The following is a 24775-nucleotide window of genomic DNA, read 5'->3' as shown; positions in this document are numbered from 1 at the left end:
AAAAATCAAAAAAAGTTGACAACCTGTCTTCAGGGTACAAAATATAATTAATTTTTAGAAGTGAATGTTGTAGAATTATCAAGGCCAAAAGCTTCAAAAAATATTCAAAGACATCATTGGGTATAGAGAAGTTTTCCTAGTTCTCTGCTGTGGGAGTCTCTTCATCTGCTGTTGTGTACGGTGCTCAGATTTTTCTCGCTTATCATTCCACCATTTCTCTTTGTTGGTAATGGTTCTCCTGACAAATACAGAGATTAAGAGAAATTCAGGAGGTTGTCTACTGCAGACTTAATGAGTGGTTTAACCCCATTTCCGGTGATGTGCAATGGTAATAAGACATTAGCCGGGCGTGCTCATTTAATAATCAGCCATTAACAATTGGCATCTATGATTATGGTTGGGCTTAACAGTCAACATTCACTGAAATGAACGATGCTTTTTACAATAATTTATTTGGTGTTACCTTAAAATCAAGAAGGGCTCTGCACAGAGTTATCTTTTCTATATGTGTGTGCTGGTCTGTTCCATGGGAGAAGCGGGGAGAAGGGTGTTCTGGGCAGAGGTCCTATAGCCATGTGTATAAGGCTACTGGAACCTCCTGGTAAATACCGACTAAACTGGTAGACTATAACTTAGGTGCATGAAATACAAGATGATGTATTTAAGGGGCAATAAATGTATATTATTATAAAATGGTAGTTCAGTTTAAAATGATAGCATAAAAATGCCAGTTGCTAGCAAGATGATTCAGTACACTTAACATTTTTCATCCATGTCTATATGTGTCTGAAAATACCATTTGTTCTACATAACTCTGCAGATTATTTACAGAGAAGTTGGAGGCAGAGGAATTTGAGGCCAAAGGAATGTTGGAGGGGAGAAAGGGATGAGAGGGAGATAGGAGAAAGGGGTGGTGGTAGTGGGGTCAAACTCCCGTTGCGTTATCTTACATGTGTTATATGTGGGCAGATCTGTACCACTACTGAATAATGGGAAGCTTTCTACTGCCAGCTGGCACAGAAATGTGGTAGTTTGCATTTTATTGTGGCCATAGAAGAAATGAATAGAATTTCATGATTAATTACTAGAAATTATTCCATTCAAAATAGAAAAGTACTTTACTTTTACAGGTCATTGGCAAAATCTTATATTGTTTCTAGTTTGAGCTATTTGTTTTCAAATTAGGCACTGACTTACTGGAGGTGAGTCACTTGGGAGGTGATGTTTCATTCATCCAGGCCTTTATATTACTTGTATGTCTATTTATTGTTTGCCATGGTACTTCTTGTTTCCTTATTGCTTCTCTATTTCTGAAACTCTTGCCCAGTACTGCAGGTTTCTTATGTATTTGAGTGCTTGGGTCAGTACAGCCATTCATTTTGTTGCTTTGATGTTAATTTTGGTATCTTACAAGTATGGCAAAGTGCATTTATTGTATTTTTAATGTAAAAGTTTAAAGTATGTCTAGATCTTTTTCTTGCAAATAACTTTTTGATTTAATAAAAATGTGAACTTCTTATTTGCAATTTGTTTGAACCTTTCTCCCTTATGTTTGTGTAGGGGAAAATGCAGTGTTGCACTCCTGAATGAGACAGAATCTGTGCTGTCATATCTGGAGAAAGAGGTAACATGTGACTTCTATTTTGGTAAATATTGGGATGGATTTATGAATTCCTATGGCTGTATTTTTAAAATGTGGGCAAACAATACCTTGAAAATCTGTTTTTGATTATAAGTTAGAAAAATAATGTTGTTGGAAACACTGATTTTAAATATGTTATTGGATAAAAACTTAATTGACACTTTAATGGTTTTATTATGAATATTAAGAAAATATTGAATTTGAAGTAATTCATATGGTGTCTTAAAGAAAAGTATACAGACTTTTTTCTGTAGTGATACTTAAGGGGGGATTCACGTGGTGATTTTTTTTTTCCTTAGGTGGTCTTTTTTAAATTACTTTTTGTTTTCCTATAGGTCAGTGGACAGAGAAAGCAAGAGAGCTCCTGTAGAGGGCAACTTATCATAGGAGTTTAATTTTAAGGGCTCTGAATTATTGTACGGAAAGTGTTTCCTCACCTTTTATTTCCTGTGGAAGGAACTTAGAGTGCCTAGCCTTACCAGAGGGGAAGAAAATTCCCCAAGAATTTGAAAAATAATTGTATTGCAGTATACCTTTCAAAATGAACATATTTTCTTTGGAGTATCTTACTATAACATCAGGCAGACAGTGTGTTTTAGCTGAAATTAGCATGCTTTTACTTTCAAATTTTTATACCGGACCCACTGATAATTGGTAAAAATGTTTCTGAAAACAGGACTTGCCCTACACTTCAGGTGACTGTACCAGATATGGGAATACTACTTTTGTGTAAGTCTCTTTCAGACAGTGGCAGCATTTTATACTTTTTAAGACTAATTTATAATGCAAAGTCAGTATGGTAGAAATATTTAGGAGAGGAAATGTTAAATTCAGAAAGCAGTTAGCATTAATTCTTTTCAAATTCAGTGATATATTTTTATTTGAATCTTTTCATTATTGCTCTGTTCTGAAACAACTCCTGGCAATGGGAGAAGCTTCAGTTAGCCATTGAAAAGTACTCACAAAACATCTGCATTATTTAAACTAAGGATTAATGTACCAAACCTGTGCTCTGTAAAAGTGTGCGAGGAGGGTTACTTTAACAGATTTACAAACCTAATTTTAAAAATCGTTATGCTGTTGCAAATGTGTCTTCTTTTTTAGGATACTTTTTTTTATTCATTGGTGTATGACCCATCACTGAAAACGCTTTTAGCAGACAAGGGAGAAATCAGAGTGGGGCCTAGATATCAAGCAGATGTGCCAGACATGCTTGCAGAAGGTAAATGAACTTTGAGTTAAAAAAAAAAAAATAAAAATCCTCATCTCTCATTATTACTTCTTATGCTGACTTTTTGAACTAAATTAATCAGCACAGAGGCAGAGAAAGTAAAATAGTAGGTCTTAGAAAATTGATGAATATCAGTAGGTATTATGAAGAAAGAAAAAAAAGATACTTGAATAGCTGTTGAAAATACATTGTCCATTTCAAGTTTGTGTATAACACAATTCAGGCATTCAGTGTCTGTTTATTTAATTGTACGGTCCAGTTAGTTCTTTGATATAGGCCTCAGGGAACGATGATGTTAAGGACCAACCCATTTTGTAGGATAGTAACTCAATAACAAAATAAGTGAAAAATTTATTCTTTCTCTCCCTTTAAAACAGGCTCTGCATAGATAATGTGTCTTTTTGTTATTTTAAGATATTGGTTTCCATCAAAGTGTTTGTCTGTTTTGTAGCAGGACTAAAACAGAGGTTTTGAGCTTTGGCATATCTTTAAAATCACTGGTATTTTTCTTATTTAATTTTATTTATTTGCAATCTAGCACAACTGCCTGTGCTTTAGTCTTTTGCTACATAGAACTTTATTCTTTTAAACAAAATTTCAGTACCATATTTATTTAGTGTTTGGATGTTGTTTTAGAGGCATGAGCAGCTGTGTCGTATGTTTGCAATTATATTTACTTAGTAAATTTTAAAATGGGCTGATTTTTGTCAGTGAAATGTCCACTCTACATTGAGTGCTAACAAGAAAAAGTTTCCTGAGACGTATCTAGACATAGATATTATTTTCAAGAATCTTGGTATTTATTCCTTAATAAGAAGGGATTATGTCACTTGCACTAAGTCAAAGAAGTTCTGAATGTCCCAAATAGGTGTATTTGTATAAATGGTATGTTTTCCATTCATCATGGGCTTTTTTCTGTTAAGACTTTTCTTTTGTACAAAACAAGTATTATTTCTGCAAAGCTTATTTAATAAACTGTATAAACCAAGAATGATTTGATTTCTGGCAAGTGGCAGATTATTTTACGATGGATGCTGTTTGGTAGCTCACCTCCGTTACTATTCTGACTTTTCTTTTAATAACTAGAAACAAAATGTAGGAATTCTTTTCCAGATTTGTTTATAAGGCGTACAGACTTGTTTCAGAACAAGTTTATGACTAGAATATGATACACTCTGCTATATTTGCTGTGAAATGTACCTGTCATAGGGAAACAAATAATTATGTAGATATTCATATGCTCAAGAGGAAAGCTTCCCAGAGGACCAAGAGAAAAATGACTGTCTCGCTGTGTGTATCAAGTAGCCAGGGAGTATTGATGCGCTTCCAAAGTAGCTGGTTGAATGGTTGGGTTTTCAGGATGAGCTGGGGTTGTCTGGCAGACAGGAAGTCTTTTCCTACTGTATTCAGCTACTTAAGTTGCTAAAGACAGAGCCTAATTATGGAATAGTGAATACTACATGCAAAGTAGATGTTTTTCCCATGGAAATTTTATTTATTTAATTTTTGCCTGAAATTAAATTCCATATTTATTAAAAGTTTAGTTGTTCTGGAGCTTAACTTTCTAAATCCTTGATTCAGTTAAGAGAAAGATGATCTACTCATTTATGTCATGAAGACAGAATTTCACTGTGTGTTAATGTCTTTGTTTTTTCACTCCCCATTAATCCTCAAAATGCGGTAAGTGATGCAGTCTTCTTGCTGTCTTTAGTAGGCAACAATAATAATAGTCCATCAGTCATTAAGGTTCAGAAACACCAAGATGCAGAGAAAGACCTGACGGTGTACAGAGAACTTCTTTGGCCATTTAGTTGGATTAATCTGCACTTATTTCCAGTGGCTGGTGGAAAAAAAGAATTTGGTTTTAAGAGGATAAAAATATCTGAATTATTGTAGTTTTGACTGATTGTTATCTAAACGTTTCTGTAGCCTTCTGACCTCCAAGGAAAAGGAAAAGATGATTCAGCTGTTACTGTGTCTTTATGAAAGCTGACAGCCTGAAAGTTAATCCATTCACTGTCAAGCCTTTTCATTAATGAAAACATATCTAAACAATGTCTACAGTTGGTGGAATAAAGTAGATATGTTTGGAAAATATGGGATTCTGTGAAGATTTCTGAATCTTGAAATTAATTTTTTGGCCTGTATTTTAAAGTGGCTAATGATCTGTATGTTCAAATGATTATGCCATAATGAATGACTCTAAAACTAAAAACCTAGAATGATCACCTCAAATTAAAAGAAAGAACTTGGACAACTTTGAGTCAGTTAGGGATCACTTGAGAAAAATTAGGTTTTATGTAATCTAATAACAGTATTATGTAATGAAATAGAAAGCATTGTTAACTTTATTCACCTGTAAAATTTGCCACACCAGTTTTGATGTAAAGGGAGTATACCTTTTTAAAGTTTGTTGGTAGGCATATTTTATGTTTATAGAAAATCCCCAAAGCCTTTTTAAAAAACCCAAAAGATGTAGAAAAATCGAAGATTCACATGCCATCAGATATTTTATTTTAAAAGTTACTGGCATATAAATCCAATTCAAATGACTGAAAACATGCCAGGTCAGATTATCTTTCAGAAGTGCAGTCACAAAGTGGCTGAAAAATGAAAAAGTTCTTTGAAATCTGAAAGCCCTTCCACATCTTCTGCAAACATTGAATTATTTTGATGAAAGCACACTGATGTATTCTAGGAGATTATAAACTCAAATTGCTTGCTTTTTCTCTATACTGTAATAACTTATGTTCTGAATGGACTGCCGTCATTTTTAGTGTTTATTGGAGAACAATATACTTTTTTGTGGGGGGGAATAGATATCCCCCCCCAATTGATGTTACCATTTTTCTGTCCTTGAATAAAACACTCCAAATCCTGGTGCTTAGGCCAAACTTTGGACAATGCACCATACCTTCTTCCCCGCAACCCACCCCATGGGTGAATTGGAGAACTTTAATTTTAAAGATTGTCTAAAAGGCTCATTAAAATCAAGATACATAATAAAGTATTACAGATTCAACTTTTTTCACTTGGATTTATGATTCACTGTATCTCTTTTACACAGTTACAGTAAACAAATATAAACAAAGCTTAAATCTGGTTAAAATGGCTAAGCCTTGTTTTTCTATGCTGTTTTTGTTTGTAGTGGTTTAGCTAAATTGCACAGATTACACATTTAATGAAGACTGTAACTTTGGAGAAAGAGCAAACTGGATTTCTTTCAGCAGTCTCTTAAGACTTTTGTTATGACCATCTTCGATAGTAAAACTGTGATCAAAGTTGTCAGTTACGAATGATATTGTGGTTGTGTGAAACCTTTCCTTCTCTCCGCAGTGCCAAGTGCTCCAGTCTTTCTAGACTCTAGTTCAAAGATTTTGACAGACTTTTTAATTGCTCTTATTACAGTGGAGAACAGGAGACTCTCTTCTACAGCATTGACTCAAGTTCTGGCTAGTATGGTGCAAAAGAAGGTCCTTTCTCTGCTTTTAACAACATGTTTTTCCAGTGGCCTATTTTGTGAATGTATCAGTTGCATGTTTTAAAATCTGTCCAGTGTGGCGTTACATTCTACTCCTCCTACATAGCAAGAATAAAAAGGTTTATCTTGGAGAACCAAAGCACATATTTGGACTAAGAATTTCTTGTTTCAAGCATCCCTACTCTACAGTCTGGGAGCAAGGTACCTGGTTCTCTACATGTGATAGCCAGAAGGTGCTGCCTGGTGCATCCACCTATTGTATTTGATCAACAACCTATAAAACAGTGACTAATAAGCTCCAAAAAAACCCAAGAAAACCTCAAACCAAAACCCAAACAAACACCAACAAAAAAGTATACACTTTTGCCTTGGGGAAGTCATTATCATCATTGTTACTTGGTTAAAAGGTGTACTTATTTATAAATTGTTCTGAAATTGATCAAATTGCTGTCACCTTTAACTAACAGATTTTATTAAGTCCTGTTTTGTGTGTCGGGATATAAGTATGTGGAAGGTGAGGGAAATTGCTCCAAGGCAAATCAATTTAGACACTTGGTAGACTTTTGTGGAATACTGATCCGTTCCTATCTCACCGCTTGATCTGTTTAAAACCAAATGTTTTTAAATCCTGGCATTTCAACCAGTATTTCTCAGCAGCAGAACAACTGACACAGTGGCAAGTTGTGTTACATGATTGGCTAGAAAGCAGAGAACAAGAGAGAGAAAAGTACCAACATATCTTTGGGGATATAGTTCATGAAGTAGTATAATGGTCAAGAATGGGAGAAACTGGGGAAAAAAAGACACTTTTCTCCACAGGATTTCTTTTAATGCATTAAAAAATGTTTCTCTCATATGCCTGCACTATTCTTTCTGCCTCATGCATGCTATCGTAGGTCTAATTGTAGTTGTCACACAGTAAAATGTGTGACAGCTTAGCTAAACAAATACTGTCAAAGTATTCTTATAGATAGGGGAAGCCAAGTGTTTAAAATAACCCCATTGGCCAAATCAGTAATTTCTTCAGTAATGGCTTACTTTTATTTATTCATAGGGTTCTGAATCAGGTGGAAGACTGGAACAAAGCCAACAATGGTCAATAATTGTTCCCCTGCCTGTCAAAGCTCGATTAAAACTTCTGAAGCAAAAGATGATTTCTAAATAAACCTAACAAACTTTATTGTGACTTCGTTCTGGTCATGATGCCTAAGTCTAGTGAAATTATTTGGAGGAATTCTCTGACTAAAAACCAGACAAACAAAAAACCCTGAATTGTATTTTCAAGAAAACTAATAAAATTTAGAATAACTATCTCCTATGATTTTAAAGAAAATTAGAGAATAAGTGTAACTTACTGTAATGAGTTTTCTGATGTTAACGTTTGCTTTGTCAAGCAATGGCGAATGAACCTTTTCTGAACCTTTTGGTAGGACAGTGCTTTGTTAGGCAAGGTTAAATGTTTAAATGTTGAAATAGGCATTTTCAAGAAAACTTAGCCCACCAGTGTAAGAACAGCTTTGTTGAATGAGATCATCAGCTATTTATCCTTGCAGACAGTCATGTCTCATGTGGTTTTTTAGTTTCCTTAAACTTGTTTAAAGCCTATTAGAAATTCAGTAGGCTGTTACCTTGAGCTTCCTTATGTATCTCTATGATCTCTTTGCAGAACTTTATATGTGAGGTGTAATTTTTTTTTTTGCTTTATAAAAGGCGGCTGACCTATCTCCTGGATATCTTTGTTGCAATTTCTACTAATTTGGCTAGTATAGCTGTGAGCCTTCAGAGTGCTTGCTTGCCCACGTTTTCCCTTCAGCCCATATACCCTCCTTCACACCCTAGGTTGCACAGACGGATTTGAGTTCACATCACTGTTGGTAGCTATTGTATCCTTGAGTTCCTATAGAAATTTTGAGAGGCTGCTTGTCCAAATAACTTGTTAACATTCATACTATATAATTGTTCTGTAATCTCTCATACAGATGCTTTATTTTGAGGTAGACTTTCTTTTAGGTGTCTCATGAAATATGTGAACCTCTCCAATTTTGTCTATTAATCACAAATGCCATTTGATTTCTCTGCTAACAGTTAACTTGAATTTCTCGTATTTGCTCCCTTTTTAAACATCACATTGCCAAGGTTTTAGACCCTTAGGTAGTTTGTAGACCTTTTGACTACTGATTGTCTGAGAAAGCTTTAGTCATTTGAATGCCCTCTGAAATAATGGACAATGTTACAGCAAATAGGAGGATGAAAGAAGAGTGACAAGACTTAAAAAAATAACCCTACATCTGGTAGTGTGTCTCAATCACAAGGACAGTTTTCCTCTGTGGCTTGAGATTTTACTTCAATTTTGTTCTAGCTGAAGGGACAAATACAGCATATGAAGGTACTCTTATTCATATATTTAATAAATGTATGAAGTTTATTGGGGAACAAAGGGGCTGAGGGGAACAGCTCTGTGGGAAAGGCCCTGGGGTGGTGGCAGACAGCAAGGTGGTAAGACAGCCGTGTGCCCTGGCAGCGAAGGAGGGCAACAGCATTCTGGGCTGTGTCACCTGGCACATAGCCAGTAGATCAAGGAAAGTGGTTATCCCTCTTTACTGAGCACTCATTAAATCACATCTATATACTGCATCCAGGTTTGAGTCCCCCAATATGGGGAAGTTATTAATAAATTGAAGAAAGTGGGGCCATCACACTTGTTTGGGCTAGAGCACTTGCCCTGCAAGGACAGGCTGAGGGAATTGAGCTTGTTTAACCTGGAGAAGAGGTGGCTTCAAGGGGGGGGGGACCAAGAGCAGCCCCCCAGTGACTGTGGGGGGGTTGCTGAGAAGACAGACAGGTTCTTGACAGTGGTGATAGTGGGAGGATGAAGTAAGACAGACGTAACTTGAAATGTTCAGAATGGCTGTGAGCAGAAACTTTTTTTTCCCTTGAGGATGGTCAGGTGGTGGTGGAGCAAGTGCCCAGGGAGGTTGTGTCATCTCTGTCCTTAGAGGTTTTCAAGACCCAAGTGGACAAAGATCTGGTCTGACCTCACAGCTGAGCCTGCTTTAAGGAGGAGGTTGGGCTAGAGGTCTCCTGAGATCCCTTCCAACTTGAACCAATTTTACTATGGTGCTCCAGCTTAACCTACTGATGAGATTCAGCCCACAGTCTTTTATCCTGGGGAAAGTGCTGCTTTATCTGTAGAGAAAGAGCTGGGACTGGAAGCTTACCTCTTACTAAGCAAGCACATGAGTGGACAGTCATTTAATCAAAATGCCTATACTTCAAAGATGATCACAGGCCACATCTTTTTCTGTGCTTGCCTCCAGTTATTTTTCATTAAGGGAAGCTGCAAGAGCAACCTCAAACTGCTACTTAGTCACCTTCTCTGCAGTGATGATGCTGGGTAGTAGGTAACTTCTTCGTATATGTTCAGTCATTGCCATTAGCGTGCTCGAGTTCAGCTGACTTTTCCATAAAGACTTGAGACAATATGTTGAGCTTTTAGCAAATCTCAGTCTAAAAATAAAAGGAACACCCAAAGATTAGGAAGTGCAAACATGAATGTTAAGCTAACAGCATTAATACCTACCAAAAAGTCTTCAGTATAATTAGATTATAATACTGCAATATAAGAAAAAGTATACTGTGTGTACTATGATTCAGTTAACAGAGCAACTACTAACCTATAAGAATTATGTTTCTCTCTTGTTAAAACATGGGGTAATATCTGAGATTTAGCACAAAACCACCAGCTAGAAAGTGGATTGTAGAGGGGTTTAACCTCTGAACTTTCCCTACCTGTCTTAAGTTTTTCAAGTGGTTGAAGGGTGTCTTTGGGTACACAGAGATTCCCAACCTATGTTATCCTGGTCAGCATCACAGTGGCAGCTGTTTGCAACTATCAGTGTGCATGTGCTTATCTGAACAGTGGAAAGTGCATGGTAAGAATGTTTTACTGCTAATTAATTGCTTATGTATAGCTGCAGCTTCTGTCAGGTCATCTGGCTCTACTCATAGTGCCTGCTGAAAAGATGCTGAGCGCTGAGCAGGACATGTGGAGCTAGAGATCACGAGGCAAAACAGAGGCATGTGAGAGTGGGAAATGTGATGATGGATGACTGAAGGGTTAGGGTTGATTGGCAGGTGGTGGGAAATGAGATTTTAGTCTCCATGCAGAGGTATATGGAAGGAGACAAGCATCGAGAGTTTGACAGGTGTGGTGGGGAATGATTAGGCTTAGAGGTTTATCTAGAGAACTGGCTGCTAGTACTAAGTGCTGCTAGTCCTAATTGAGTATGGCCACCAGCAGTGGCAAACTGTTTGCAAATCCCTGTTTTAATTAGCATGGAGGGCTGATCTCAATTAGAGTCACTGTTATGCCTGTGTACTGCTGTGTGGAATTTTTCTCATGCTAATGGTCCCCTCCCCGCTGCAGTCCTGTTCCTAGCCCAGTGCTGCTTATCTGCTATATCTAGGTTTAAAAGGAGACTGCTGTGTTCTGGGGAATTATTTATGGAGCAGGAATCTGACACAGTCAGGTACTCTCTGGCCATTTAAAGCAGTACAAAGGGTGGAGTTGGCAGGGAAGAGGACTACCCTCTTAGTAAGACACAGAGAGGAAGATGAATTAGAGTCTCTGAAATGGAGGAAGAAATAGCCTATAGGAAAGGCATTCTGTTCAAAGCTTTTTCTTTTAAAATAAATAATAAACTATATTCAAAGTGTCTTTATAAAAACCCAGAGTCCCCCCTTGCACATGTGAAAATATGCAGACAGTGCCTAGAAATAGTACTTGCTGTGCTGTTGGTTCCATTTCTTGAAGGCAAGGTATTTTAGAATTAATGCAGTTCAAGCAGCTGAGTTCCAGTAGGAAGAAGGGGAGCAGTTGGGGAAACTTAAGCTGTAAATTTTGGGTAATGTTCAGAGAACTTGTATCCAAGACTTCTAAAACTTCTAAAACTTTTCCTTTTGAGGTGTTTACTAATGTTTTCTCTGTTGTTTTTTTTTTTTTTTTGTTTGTTTGTTTCTTACTGCAACTCAATTGTAAGAGGATGTTATTTTTAATAGACTAGATGTATCAGAAACTATTAAGCTCAGAGTTCAAACCTCTTAATGTTTGGGAGTATAGGAATTCTAGTGCTTTAAGTTTTAAAACTGTTACAACTAAAGAGACAAATAAGAAACTCCTCTACATACTGTTTGGATTTTTAATGTTATGAAAGTACAGGATGCTTAGACTCAGTGTATTGTATTTTTCTGGTTCTTTAAATGTTTCCCATACACACTAAAATTCTGTTTTCGTTTAATAAAAGAAAAGTATGTTTTAGAATAGTGGAACCCAGCTGTAATCTTGTGCAGAGGGATCTGTTCTGTTACTTCATAGTACATAATACTCCTGTTTATTGGAAGAACCACTGATTAATTTGAAAATTGCTCATACTAGCCAGAGACCTGCAGGAGTTGTTTGGCACAACTGATTCTCTTGTCAAAAGTCTGTGTGCTGGATTATCTCTGTTAGTGTTGATGTAGTTGCAATTATTTCATTCTGTTGTAAGAAGATAAAATATATCAGGCAATACGAAATATTTTTAGAATATTCCGTATTCTAAGTATTAAAAATCGGAGAGCCATGCAGTCATTAGACCCTGAAGACAGATAATGTGTGGCTGTGAGAAATGTCTGACAGGATAAACAAATATTGTATCTTAGTGTCCTATCAATTTTCAGAAAATATGGTCTGTAATTTGTGCTAAGCGTTCAGTCTTACAGCAGTTGCTGGATATGAGAACTGGACACATTAATGCAGTAGGCAGTTCTTAGAAAATAAAATTCAGAAAATATTGCCTTGTTTTTCTGGAGTTTAGTATTTCACAAATAGAATATGTCTAGCCTTTTGTTTTAAACTGGGTTTAAGAAATCATGCAGGCTGATGATTTTGAGGCCATGTGGTCCTGAAGTAGTTAATGTTTCCTTTGTGAGCGAACCAACTTAAAATTACAAGAATAAATCAGTGGATTTAGTTCAACCCAGTTGCTTAGGTACAGTCATCAAAGAAAGAATTGCTTTTTCTGTGCACACAGAAGGTGATGAGTAGCAGCTTTAGGCTCTTCAATGAGTGCTATGTTAGCATGCGAGGAAAATATTTTTGTGGAATAAGCTGTCAACTATACTTTTTTGGATGGGGTGGTGGAACTAGTTTGTGCGGTGGCTTGCACATCTGTTTTGTTCTACATACAGAAATTTGAGTGTCCATAGTCAGTGGTCTACAATCAGCTTTCCTGTCAACTTAAGATGCCCTTACCGGGATCAAGACAGCAGAAAGCAAAGCTCAAGTTCTGGTACCAGAACTGCCTTGAATTTGCTTCGAAAAGATGCCCAGGAACCTTGTAGATATCTGTTCCACCAAGTTCAGTGTGAAATGCATTGAAGCTTCAAAGTTGTCAGAAAATGTAGAAAGTTAGCAGCAAAACAAATGATTGTTTCAAAATATCAGTCAGAATATGCCAGAAACAGAGAGATCTTTGAGGGCAATTGGTTCAAGTAACAGATAATGGCTTTCTATTTTAATTAAGTTTTCAGAAGGAATGCAAGGAGCAAAAGATACAGCAAACAGATTGAGGAGTTCCTACTTGTGGAAATTAGAATAGAATACAAGACAGAAAAGGTGTGATTGTGCTAACCCAGTAAGCCTTACCTTTATGGTCAGAGTAGAATATTGCCTAGACTTGATTCGTCTCAGCTAAAGATGGATATGTAAATAGATCAGAGGATGTTTAAGGTTAGATGAGATGAATCTTGACAAAGGTCATACCCATAATAAAACTCCTGTTTATGTGTACTCAAATATATTTTGTTCTCAAATGGAGTTTCTGTTGGTTGCACTTTTGACTTCAATTTAATATGAAAAGTTTTCTATAATACCTTCTAAAAGAAGGAGCTGTTTGTTGAGGGTTAGCAAATTTAAATATGATAGTCACTTGTCCGATTTACAGATTTTTTTTTTTCCTTGTTATTAAGCTCAGTGGAGTAAATTTTTCATTAATAACTGTCAAATGCATGATCATCACAAATAGTAAAATACTTACGATGTTGTTCATGTCAAATTTTAATAGGATTGTAATACCCTTTATATCAGTCTTGCCAATCTCTCTACTAGGGAGCTGAGTTAGTGATTTATGTGCTGGGCAATCAAATGCATGTTTATAGACTTTTATCAGTTTTACCTCAAATTAAACAAACAAAGCACATGTAAATGGTCTCTTTGCACCTGGTTTTGGTACATTTCCTTTACTTCCACCTAACCTTGCAGATACAAAGAAGTCAGTAGTTTAGGGTTGCAGCCACATAGACTACATAAGCTCAATTAGGTATTTGGAAGCTTTGTATTATAAAACAGTGTTTTATGAAGTCTTTTAGTAGTCAGTATTACTTAAAAATATTTGTTGCCTTTCAGTACAATTCATTGAGCTATTAAGTGCATGTATAATTTTGATCAAACAAGTTACATGGATCAGGATGGGTTTTTTCTTCCTTGTAGCATATGCTTACTATACTTACAGTATTCTTGTATAATGTGGTAATGGAAGTTTCTAAGCTTCAATTCTGAGATCATTCACAATGTCTGTGTTAACAGTCAAATGATAAATCAGAATAGTGGGAAATTGTGCTGCTTAGCAATTACATCTTATAAAAATGGTTCAACAGTTAGGGTGAGTTATTTGGGTTGTTCTGCTTGGGGATTGTTGGAGTGGTCTGGTTGGTTGGTTTTTTTAATCCCTGTCCCTGCCGTGGATTGTAAAAGCAGGTCTACCTTTAACTTTGCTTTATCCTTGAAGAGAAGTCAGTTGGAGTTTTAGTCTTCGTAACAAGAGTGCTATGACTTCATGCTGTCTGTAGCTTTTTAAGGAGACGTAGGCATGTTCTGTGCTGCATTGTTGGTGTGGAAGGTTGCACATGATTGCTGTCAGAAACATTTCTTTATTAATAATAGCTATAGAGCCTTGGCTAAGATTGTTCAAATACTAAATGAGTCTGTCAGATAGTTGGCCTTATGAAGGATACAGTTATTTATTGTATGCTGTGTATGTACTTATTATCCCAAATAATGTATTGCAGTGACCGTTCAAATCGCCTTTTGAGCAGCAACATCTTAGGATTTAATTGCCTTTGCTGTTTTTTTCTACCTCAGTAACTTTGCCTAAATGGACTTCTTGTAAGTTCACATTTTTGTTTCCTTCGCTGTTTTATTTTAAGTCTGATTTTTTAAAAGTCTGTTCTCTAGAAGATTAAAAACAAATATTAGATGCAGATGAAATGTGGTTTTCTACACTTGAATAAGTAAAAATAAATGTCATCCTAAAGAAAAAGTTCTCTATATTGTATGTTTTGTTCAAATTTATGCAAATGAATAGCCCTATTTGTCTTTAGAATGCTGTAGGTAAAGGGAATTTGCATATTCATAAGATTAATTTTACGTAAAAAAATGCAGGACTACAGATTTCAAGTTAGTGGGTTGTTTTTTTTTTTTTTGAAGAGTACAATGTCTGTGCATTACGGTATTCCTCTTTCCAAAAGTATTTTCGGTATCGTTACAATTCATAGGTAGTAGGGTACTATTGTTATTTATACACAGAATCATTTTCACTATGCTTTCCTGAAAGCTGTATTGTCTTAGGTGTTGTTATTTCAGGAATTCAGAAAAACAGTTGCAGTCGTTCTGTATTCAGATTGAAATAGGTGCTAGACCACTGCACGGTCTCAACCAACAACAACAAAAAAGTAAAACGGGGGTGAGGGGTGGGGGATCTTGGTGCAAGTTACATTGTACAGCTTTATTCATAGATATCAAAGGAGTACAAGAAGCCAATTCCAAAATAAAGATGGATTTCAGGCTTTTCATTAGTTGAATACTTGTCCTTGCCTTTGAACTGAAGCTGACCTTGTAGTTTTATGCAATATATTAATTTAGATCATTGCCTTTAGAATTGCCATAAAAAGTTAAAATGGAAGGACTTTTTATTAATTCATTTCTGTAACTACCTAAATGTGATTTAATGTAAGGACTGTAAAGTGAGGAATGGTATGGTTTCAAGATATTATGCCTGCATGTTCTCCGATCTGTGGAAGTTGTTCTTCGCATACGGTTCTGCAGGGTTTTGGGAAAGAGGTAGCCTTATTTGTTCCTTTCTACCAGCACTGGACTTTCCCATAAGCCACCCATCCTTGATGCAGCATTATGGAAAAGTTTGCCATTACTGTGTGGTTACAGTTTAGTTTATTCTAAGCCCAACTGTAATTCTTTCTGTTTATTTCTAGGAATTTAGAACATGATGAATTAAAGATCTTTTTGAGTGCTTTGTGAGGTCTTGTCTTTTGATCATCAGTGGCTGATTTATAAGCACTGCAAGGCTGAGCACTGAGAGAGCTCTAAGGTCATTGAAGTTGGAGGCAGTTTAATTTGAAAGGGATTTTTCAAGTGAAAAATGACTGAAATTTTTTTATAGGGTAGAGCTCTAGAGGATAGGAGGCAGTTGGACTGTGCATGTTTTATTGGCTCAGAAACTGCTCAGTAGCAGTTTAAGTTGCTGTAGACAAGTAATGGGTGTGTATCACCCGATACCTTTAATTTGTAGTCTTTATACATGTAGTCTTTATATAGTCTGTTTTTCATTTCTAGTCTTCATACATGTTCATAAATTGAGTTTTACCATAGGATTTTTGTGAATATACAACTCATCTGAATGACTAATTGAAATCTTGGAGATATATATCTGTCAGGCAAGCTAAGTGGAGGGAATTGTTCTGCAATTGAAAGGTAAACAGATAATTTTCCTTTTGCCTACACTTTTAAAATAATCTAAGCTTTCTCATGTTACTTTAATCAGAGAAATTACTGGCACGTAATTCAGTTTTATATCTTGGAGAGTTGAGTGTAAGTTTTTGAACTTTTTTTATAGATAACTTTTATCAGTACTGGTAAGAATAACATCATTAAAAAATTCAAAAATGAATAATAAGCATTCTATGTCTGCAGAGCTTTTATAGTGAGAAGGGTTGTAATTTATTAGTTAAGACCAACAGTCAGCTAGCTATTTCCCATGAATTCAATTTATACAGAGTTGAACTCATTAAATGTCAGTATATAAAGTTGGTACATCCATCTGAAAGATGCCTTTCCTCCTGTACCTCATGTAAAACTTATTTTCCCAGTGGCAGTTACTTTGACGTTTTGTAATTGGCTTTCTCAGTTAAGCTGTACATGCCCCCCTCCCATCAGTTGTTTGTCAAAAGCTGTGTGATGTTTAGTGATAATTAACCTGTGTGTATGAATGTATAATTAATTTTATGCAGAATGAATATGTTGAGTTTTTTAGAGGGAAACTAATGAACTTTTGATTGAAGGAGAAAGCTCAGATTTTACTTTAGACAGACGGGCTTAGTGTCTGGAATTCTGTTCATAGCTAGACAGTATGAGAAAATCCAATGTGATGTTCTTTTACTCATCTGTAAGTTAGAGAAAAAGTTTGCAGACAAGCAGTCTAAACAGCAGCACGAGAAGGTGTTTCATAAATTGAAACCTCATTTTCGGTGATTAGTTGCCTATTTTTGCAATGTTACATAGTACATGAAGCTATGTTGAAAAAGACATTTAGGATTTCCTGCAGTTAGTATACTGCCAAAGAGTTCTGGGAAAAATCTGTTCAATGCTGTATCTACTAAATCTGATCCTGTATTCCAGTAACAGACGTTTCATTGTGTTGCATGCTGAACTGGACTAAGGGAGGATAAGAACTGACAAGTATCTCTCTTCCACATCCTTGCAATGTAGCTAAGAGATTCCTGTTTCACAGGTATAAAACTTAAGTGCATAGATGAAGAGGCTGAATTTACTTATTAGATATGTGCCAGGCTTTAAGAATACAAACATCTACAAAGGCCATTATGTGCTTTGGTGTCTAGTGAGTCAGGATAATTCATGCATCGGTCAAAACTCCTGTCTGATTCCAAGAGATTGTATCAAGCCCTGAATGACTTTCCATAGTAGGAGGAGCTCTGTGGTGCAGTGTTGGTCAGGTGTCCAGCTGCTGTCCGTGGCTATGTCTGCCTTCTTACTATGATCAAAAATCCTAACTGCAGATTTTGTCCCATGTGGTTAGGGATCCAGCAGCAGATACTCCTGTTTTGCATATCATGAAAGATGGATTCACTCGGAAAGCTGAGCTCTGCAGGTGTTTAGTTTATATGTTTGGATTGAATTGGCTGCTAAATTAGTTTTTGAAAAGGAAAATAAAAAGGTATTTCGAAAAATAGCGCAAATTTTGCAAAATACAAAAATAAGACATCGTACCTGACAAATGGCATGTCTAAAAACTGTCCTTCTGGCTGTTTTTCAGTCAGATACCTCGTCAGCTGTCATTAAAAGTGGAATTGGCATTGTTTCCCTCAAAACAATTTCTAAAAATTCCAACTTCTATAGTTTTCATATTTCCGTTTCTTAAAAGGATACAATATTGCAGCGTTGCTATATATATGTAAAATTAATTACACTCTACTAAAATGTTCATAGTTCATATTGCAAGTTATTTTCTTTTAATTGACTGTGTTATAAGAAGAACATAGAATAATGCTGAACTTAATGTACTAATTGCCTTGGGGGTATTTATCTGCAGGAAGTGAAGTCTAAAGGACTAAGTTGATCTTTAATTTCTTGTAGCACATCTTAATTGCATTCTGTTGAAAGTTGCATTTGGTTTACTTTTGCATTGTAACATTTTTCTTACAGTTGTTTTCTCGGGGGGCATATGCTTTGTTTAAAATGACTAAGAAAAAAAATAACATTTCGATTTTTATTAGAAGAGAACCATGAGAAATAAGGCATTGAATGATTGATGAGGAGAAAACTAGGCATATTTCTGGCCATCCACTAATGTTTTCCAGTGAAATTAATAATCAGGATTAGATTGGCTGTAATGAAATTATAAGCAGCACTCAAATTCTATACACTGGTGTGTCATACCAGCCATTCAGAAAAATAGCCTAGCACTTCTCAGGAGCCGTAATTGGTGTCGTTGGTGGTAAGGGAAGGTAATGCTTGTGAAACAGAACCCGAGAACCTTCTCAGATACAACACCGAAAATGTTAAAAGTTAAACTCCCCTTTGTGTCCTGGAGTTTGCAGTATAAGGAATTAATACTATGGCAACTTTGATACCTGTTCAATTAGAATGTCTTCCAGTTCTGTGTCAAATTCAACAGTATAAAAATAAATGTAGAGGTGTTAACAGATGTTGTAGTTTAACCCCAGCCAGCAACCAAGCCCCACACAGCCACTCGCTCACTCCCCCCTGGCGGGATGGGGGAGAGAATCAGAAGAGTAAAAGGGAGAAAACTCGTGGGTTGAGATAAAGACAGTTTAATAATTCAAATAAAATAAAGTAAAATAGTAATAGTAGTAGTAGTAATATACAAAGCAAGTGATGCACAATACAGTTGCTCACCACCCGCTGACAAGTGCCCAGCCTGTCCCGGAGCAGTGATCACTGACCCCCGGCCAACTCCCCCAGCTTATATACTGAGCATGACATCATATGGTATGGAATATCCCTTTGGCCAGTTCGGGTCAGCTGTCCTGGCTGTGCCCACGCTCAGCTTGTTGTGCACCCAGCAGAGCACGGGAAGCTGAAAAGTCCCTGACTAGTGTAAGCACTACCTAGCAACAACTAAACCATCAGTGTTCAGTATCATATCAATTATATCAGTATCATCATTATTCTCATCCTAAATCTAAAACACAGCACTGTACCAGCTACTAGGAGGAAAATTAACTTTACCCGAGCCAAAACCAGGACAACAGAGAAATTGTGTCATGGTTTTAAAGGGGTTACCCATGTTAAAAATCCTGTAGAATAAGCATGATAGTCATATAGGGGTCATTAACTAAGGACAGACAGCTCAAGGAACAGGTTTGGGGTTTTTTTCAGGAAAAAAAGACCTATTTATCTTATGTGATCCTCCTGTACTGATTCTTTCAGCACATCCAGAGCACTGGAACAGGCTGCCCAGAGAGGCTGTGGAGTGTCCTTCCCTGGAGACATTCAAAACCTGCCTGGATGCATTCCTGTGCCCCCTGCTCTGGGTGTCCCTGCTCAAGCTGGGGGGTTGGGTGAGGTGATCTCCAGAGGTGCCTTCCAACCCCTACCATTCTATGATTCTGTGACTCAAAGGAAGCAAACAAAATTTTTTATTCCTCAAATCAACTTTAAAAAGATTTCTACAGCTCCATTTGACTGACTCCATGATTTGATCTGTTTAGGTTACTTGTCTTCCTGTTTAAGTTATCCTGCAATTTAAGTGGAAAATGGGGAATGAAGCATTTTTGTAAATGCAGTTTGGCAGAGACCACATATCTTCTGGAAACCTCTCTGTCTACCATTGTTGCAGTAATACTTAATATTTCAGTTATTACATTATATGTGTTTGGATTCTTTTGGTATAGATCTCTGTTGCTGCTATCCTATTTATGTCTACAGCCATTAAAAAATACTGTTTGACAATATTTCAGATTTACCTTTACCAACAGTAGAACAATGGTTTTTAGTAGCAATTGTTTAATTATCTGTAATTGAAGTAAGATGTGTAGTGTTGCAATTTTTTTTTTGTCTTTTTGCAGACTTGATTCAGGAGAGTGACATGTTTTGTTTGAATACTTGTGCTGTGCTTGTGTGATATTTTGTCTTTGAGAGAAGTATGCCCTGCCTGAGTATTGGGTTTTGTCGTACATCTACAATTATGATCTCCAGGATATGATGTCCTGAAACAGTTAACTAACAGTAAAGATATTTAAAAAATACATATTAACAGATTGAAATGAAGTGCGCAGAGATTATTTATAAAATGTAGAACATCACCCACAATGTGTCTGTCGCAGATGGAAAAAATGAATGTATTGACAAGCATGTGGTCCATTGAATAAGTTTATACACCTAAAATCCTGCCCAAGATTCCCAGAAATTTACAGTTTGTCTCCAGTACTGGATGTGAATTAGTTTAAACAGAAGCATAAGTCCCATCAGGCAGACAATTCTTTATTGTCTGCGTATCAGAAGAATATAATTTACTTTATTTTTCTGAGAATATGACAGTGAAATTTCTTCCTGAAACATTAGCCAGACAGCATAGTGCAGTTCTGACTTGTGTATTTGGTAGGGATAAATATGTAGCACATTTTCATTTCTGTCCAGAATGAATATGCTAGAGAAACTCACCATATATGATCAGATTTCAGAAAAGCCAGTGTTTGATTTGCAGTCTGCTTCCAGATTCTTAAGTGTACAGGTTATTTCATGCCTTGATGATACTATGCATGTTTAGACTGGCTGTTTTCATTAAGTCATAAGAAATAACACAGACTAAAGGGATCTTCTGTGTGCTCAGAGAGGTACCTACACAGCCTAGATTTTCAAAGGAAGCGTAATGGCTGTATTTGAGAACAGGTTTTTATTCTTGTAGTAGTTCATCAAAGTACTGGCGTCTGACTAAACATCGCAGTTTTTCACATCTTCACTGAAGGAAGATGATGTTCGTATTCTAAAATACCAAGGAAAGACATGATTCTAACTTCGCTCTTGTCATCTGTTGTGGCCCCGAGTGTGTTGGCCACATCCCATACATAAATCTTCTCATACTAGTCAAATATTATTGCCTGCCTAATCAGCCTCTCTAATGTTTCCCATTTTGCAGTAGAAGTTTTTGGTGTGGTAGTCAAGCCAAGAATTTGGCTTTCACATGAACATGAATCATTGTAGCATCTTCACACTTCACTGTTCTTTCAAGCAGTACAGATGCCATACTTTTTTAATAATGAATACAGGGCAAATTAAATTTTGGAAACCACCACCATTGTTTTGCCACGTGCATGTACACAAATTCCTCTGTTTGGACAAATGGAGTTGGGAAATTGTCATGTAGTGTATAGTAACTTTCTTGTGCTGTAGCCTGATATATTATTTTATAAGAGGATATAACTAGTCAACATACACAGCATATTATGATTTGTGTTAACAATACAGATAATGTAGTGGCTGACAGCAAGAGGTTAAGAAATAATTAAATGTAGTAGATAGTATTTTTTCATAATGATTTTTGTTTTGGGGGCATAGAATACAAGTTGGATAGAATTTAATTGCTAAAGCTGGTTAAGTGTAAAATTGGTTTTAATATGGCTTCAGTGAAACAGTAACTTTGATAAAGCTGAGAAGCAATTTAAAGAAACCACTGGTTACTTAGGCTATGGTTTCAGGTTTATACTCACATTTTATTGAAGTTGTTTGACACTACACCTCCTAAGAATGCCTCCTTAAATTGAAATGCTGATGTTAAGGGAAGATGTCTATTTTACTGATGCTGCATTATGGAATTTAAATGGATAAGTGCTAATTGCTAAGTACTCTGTGTGTGTGTGTTTAGAAAATGTACAATGTCTCTTTTAAACATAGTACAAGAAATACACAGAGAAAAACATTGTGAGTAATAAGTGTTTTGTCCCATCTACCTTTTGACAGGAGAATTAGATGACAGAGAACAGGCAAAGCTGGAAGTAAAAGTATGGGATCCAGATAGCCCCCTTACTGACCGTCAGATTGACCAGTTTTTAGTTGTAGCACGGTAAGATTAAAATACTCTAATAAAAAAAATTCCTTTTCCTTTTCCTACTGACTCTTTATTCCCCCATATCGTGTTACTCAACTTGTTTGCCATTTTGTGAGCCCTTCTCTTTCCCACAGTTAGCTAAAAGAGAAAATCAGACCATAATCTTCTGCATATTTATTGAAGCTACAAATACAGAAGAGAGAAAAGGAGAGTGAGTTTTGGAATAATGCTACACTGCCTGTACTTCAGGTTATAGTAGAATTCAATACTTTATATGTAGACATCAGTTTGTTTTCCCCTCAGAGTAAATGCAACAGGATTTCAGTGCTAATATTTCAGTCTTGTACTATAATACTTGGAATTTCATAGTGTAATGTAAAGTTAAGAGTAGAAGTAAATAAAATATTAACAAACGAAATGGATGCAGAACTTGCCCCGAATTGCATATAAGCTGAGTAATATGCAGTGCAATTATTTTGGATGAATGTTGAAATAAAAGTTTTGGGTTTTATTGGTGAAAAGAATCTGGTCAGTTCAATTTTATAAACTGACATGCAGTTATGCAGACTTATGAATGGAACATCAAAGCCCTTGGAATTCATAAATACCTTTAAAAATAATTTCTCTACTTTGAAATAAAAAACAACCCCAAACCTTTCAAAACTCTATAGACTTCTTACTGACGGACAACTCTACACTCATAAGATACAGCATGTTTTGCCTGTCCTGTAATTCATGCTTACAAATATAGTACAAAGGTGCTGTTCTAATGATGGCAGAGAACTGTTAATCACTGCTAATTTAGGGGTTTTATCCTGAATCACTCCATCTCCTGTATTTTCTGTAACCTGGTTGTAGAGCATAGTCTCACACCTTCTTAGGCAAATAATCCTTCTACATTGTTCCAGTTTCTGTTCTTTATTCTTTATTCCTTTTGAACAAAGCATTTCAGGAAGGAAGTAGAGAAGTTGCTTTGTATTTTCGAGCTTGTGTGTGGTGAAATGGGTTGCTGATTTTATTGCTTTGTAGTTCAGATGCTGATCCACCTGGGTTTCTTCTTTCTCCCCCATTTTGTAGTGCTGTATCCTTTCTATACTGTAGTAAAAATTTCCTGCCCCTGTTGAATTTCTGAGCAAGCATGGGTGCCATGCATATGTTCAAAAGATCACAATGCCTGGTAGATGCCCCATAGACCAGAACCCAGCAAGCAGAACTGTTTCTGTCACCAGCAATATAATACCTGGATATGGATGGGCAGACCATTATGGGGTGCCTTAAAAATACCATCTGTGTGAAGTTTACATGCTTTTTTGAGGAGTTTATTCATTGCCTTCACATCCCTCCACTCCCTGTTTTGCAGCCACTCTGGGGAGCTGAAGTAATATACTGTGAAGTTGAAAGTGTTCCCAGAGGAGTGTACCAGTAAGCAGTCTACTGGGAAGTGACAAAGAATAAATGACAGAAAATAAATGCAATTTTAAGAGAAAAACATTATTCTCTCTTTGTCCCCTTATTTAAGACATCCTGTGCAATGCTGTGCCCTGACTAAGGCTGCATTTGTTTAGAGGTTGATATGTTTCTGTAAAAAAGGTTTCTGTTGTGGTGGGAACAGGTCTTGGTCATAGCTGACCAATTGTACCTATCCAAGATACAGTGGTAGGCAATTACTAAGGATCATCTGTAATCAGACGTTACTCAGGTACCACTTTATTGATGTTCTTCCACAAAACTCCATTCACCTTTGTAAGCTGCTTTTGAACTGACAGAAACTATTTCCAAACTCTTATATACATGTATTCACAGGCTGAAAGATCACATTTCTGTTGCATTAAGTGCTTCTGAGACAGGTTTTCACCAATTTCTGGAGAAACAGTTGTCATGTATTGATTGTGGCAGCTTTAAATTCAATTATGTTGTGTGCTTGCATGTAAAGGCTTTCATTATACTGGACTATTAAAAGCTGCTTGAGTAACAGTGGAGTTGGTATTATGGTCTGGTAAACTGTGCTTACAGGCTCAGAAGATATTTCTGCTGTAGCCAAACTGCAGTTCACTAGGCATTGGCTGTGCCTGCTTGGTTTCCAATGAAAGTGGTATTTCTCTGGCTCCCAGAAGTTATTTTTAGTGTTACAAATCTGAAATTCTGATAATAAGAACTTTTTCCTCAGTGCTTTCCTATGTGTAATTCTGGTTAAGTGTGTGTATGCTGTCCATTTTTGAAATTTAAAAAACATTTTCACATGATCCTTTTTGCATGCTTCATCAAAGGCATTGAGTATTTCTTCTCTTCCCCCCCCCCCCCCCCCCCCCCCAAGTCTGTTCTGGTTGAAGGAAGAGTTGCTTTTGTCTTTACATGCTTCAGCGTTTTCAATCACAGAAGCATGCTTCGTTGGTTCTTTAGAAGGTGTTTAAACTCCCTCTTTCTGTTTATATTGTCCATTTGCAGGAACATTTATATTTGGCCTAGGGCATGTAGCTTTCCCAGTCCTACAGGGTTTACTTACTGTCTCAGGAACCAGAGGCCTTTTTTCTAGGTTTATATGCTTGGTCAGTCTGGGCCTGTCACTAAACCCTGGTATGCAATAGTCTGCTGAATATAAAAGTAGAAGAATATGCCTATCCTGTCCAGAAATCAGAGGTACAAGTGCCAGAAAAATCTGTGGAGATTTTGAAAAAAGCATGCAAGTACTTGAGCGGAAAGATCCTTAACCTTGAGCTCCCTTAGGAGCCTTGCTCAACTATGGATTTACAAATGTTGAAAGAACCTTATTGCTAGTACTGGAG

The 24775-nt window shown here is 36.5% G+C and overlaps 1 protein-coding gene across 2 annotated transcripts in view; it reads left to right on the top strand.

Annotated features, from left to right (window-relative positions):
- The window catches only part of MTA3 (metastasis associated 1 family member 3), a 136126-nt gene that overhangs the window by 33690 nt on the left and 77661 nt on the right, over positions 1–24775 (top strand). For both annotated transcript variants that reach the window (XM_064446122.1, XM_064446121.1), the window contains exons 5-7: positions 1561–1624; positions 2747–2864; positions 21905–22007. In XM_064446122.1, coding sequence (XP_064302192.1) covers positions 1561–1624; positions 2747–2864; positions 21905–22007 — 285 coding nt within the window. The remainder of the gene's footprint in view (positions 1–1560; positions 1625–2746; positions 2865–21904; positions 22008–24775) is intronic.

Source organism: Phalacrocorax carbo, chromosome 3, assembly GCF_963921805.1.
Source record: "Phalacrocorax carbo chromosome 3, bPhaCar2.1, whole genome shotgun sequence".
NCBI classification, from domain to species: Eukaryota; Metazoa; Chordata; class Aves; order Suliformes; family Phalacrocoracidae; genus Phalacrocorax; species Phalacrocorax carbo.
The sequence above is the reverse complement of the archived record's forward strand: the minus strand, read 5'-3'. Positions and strand labels throughout refer to the sequence as shown.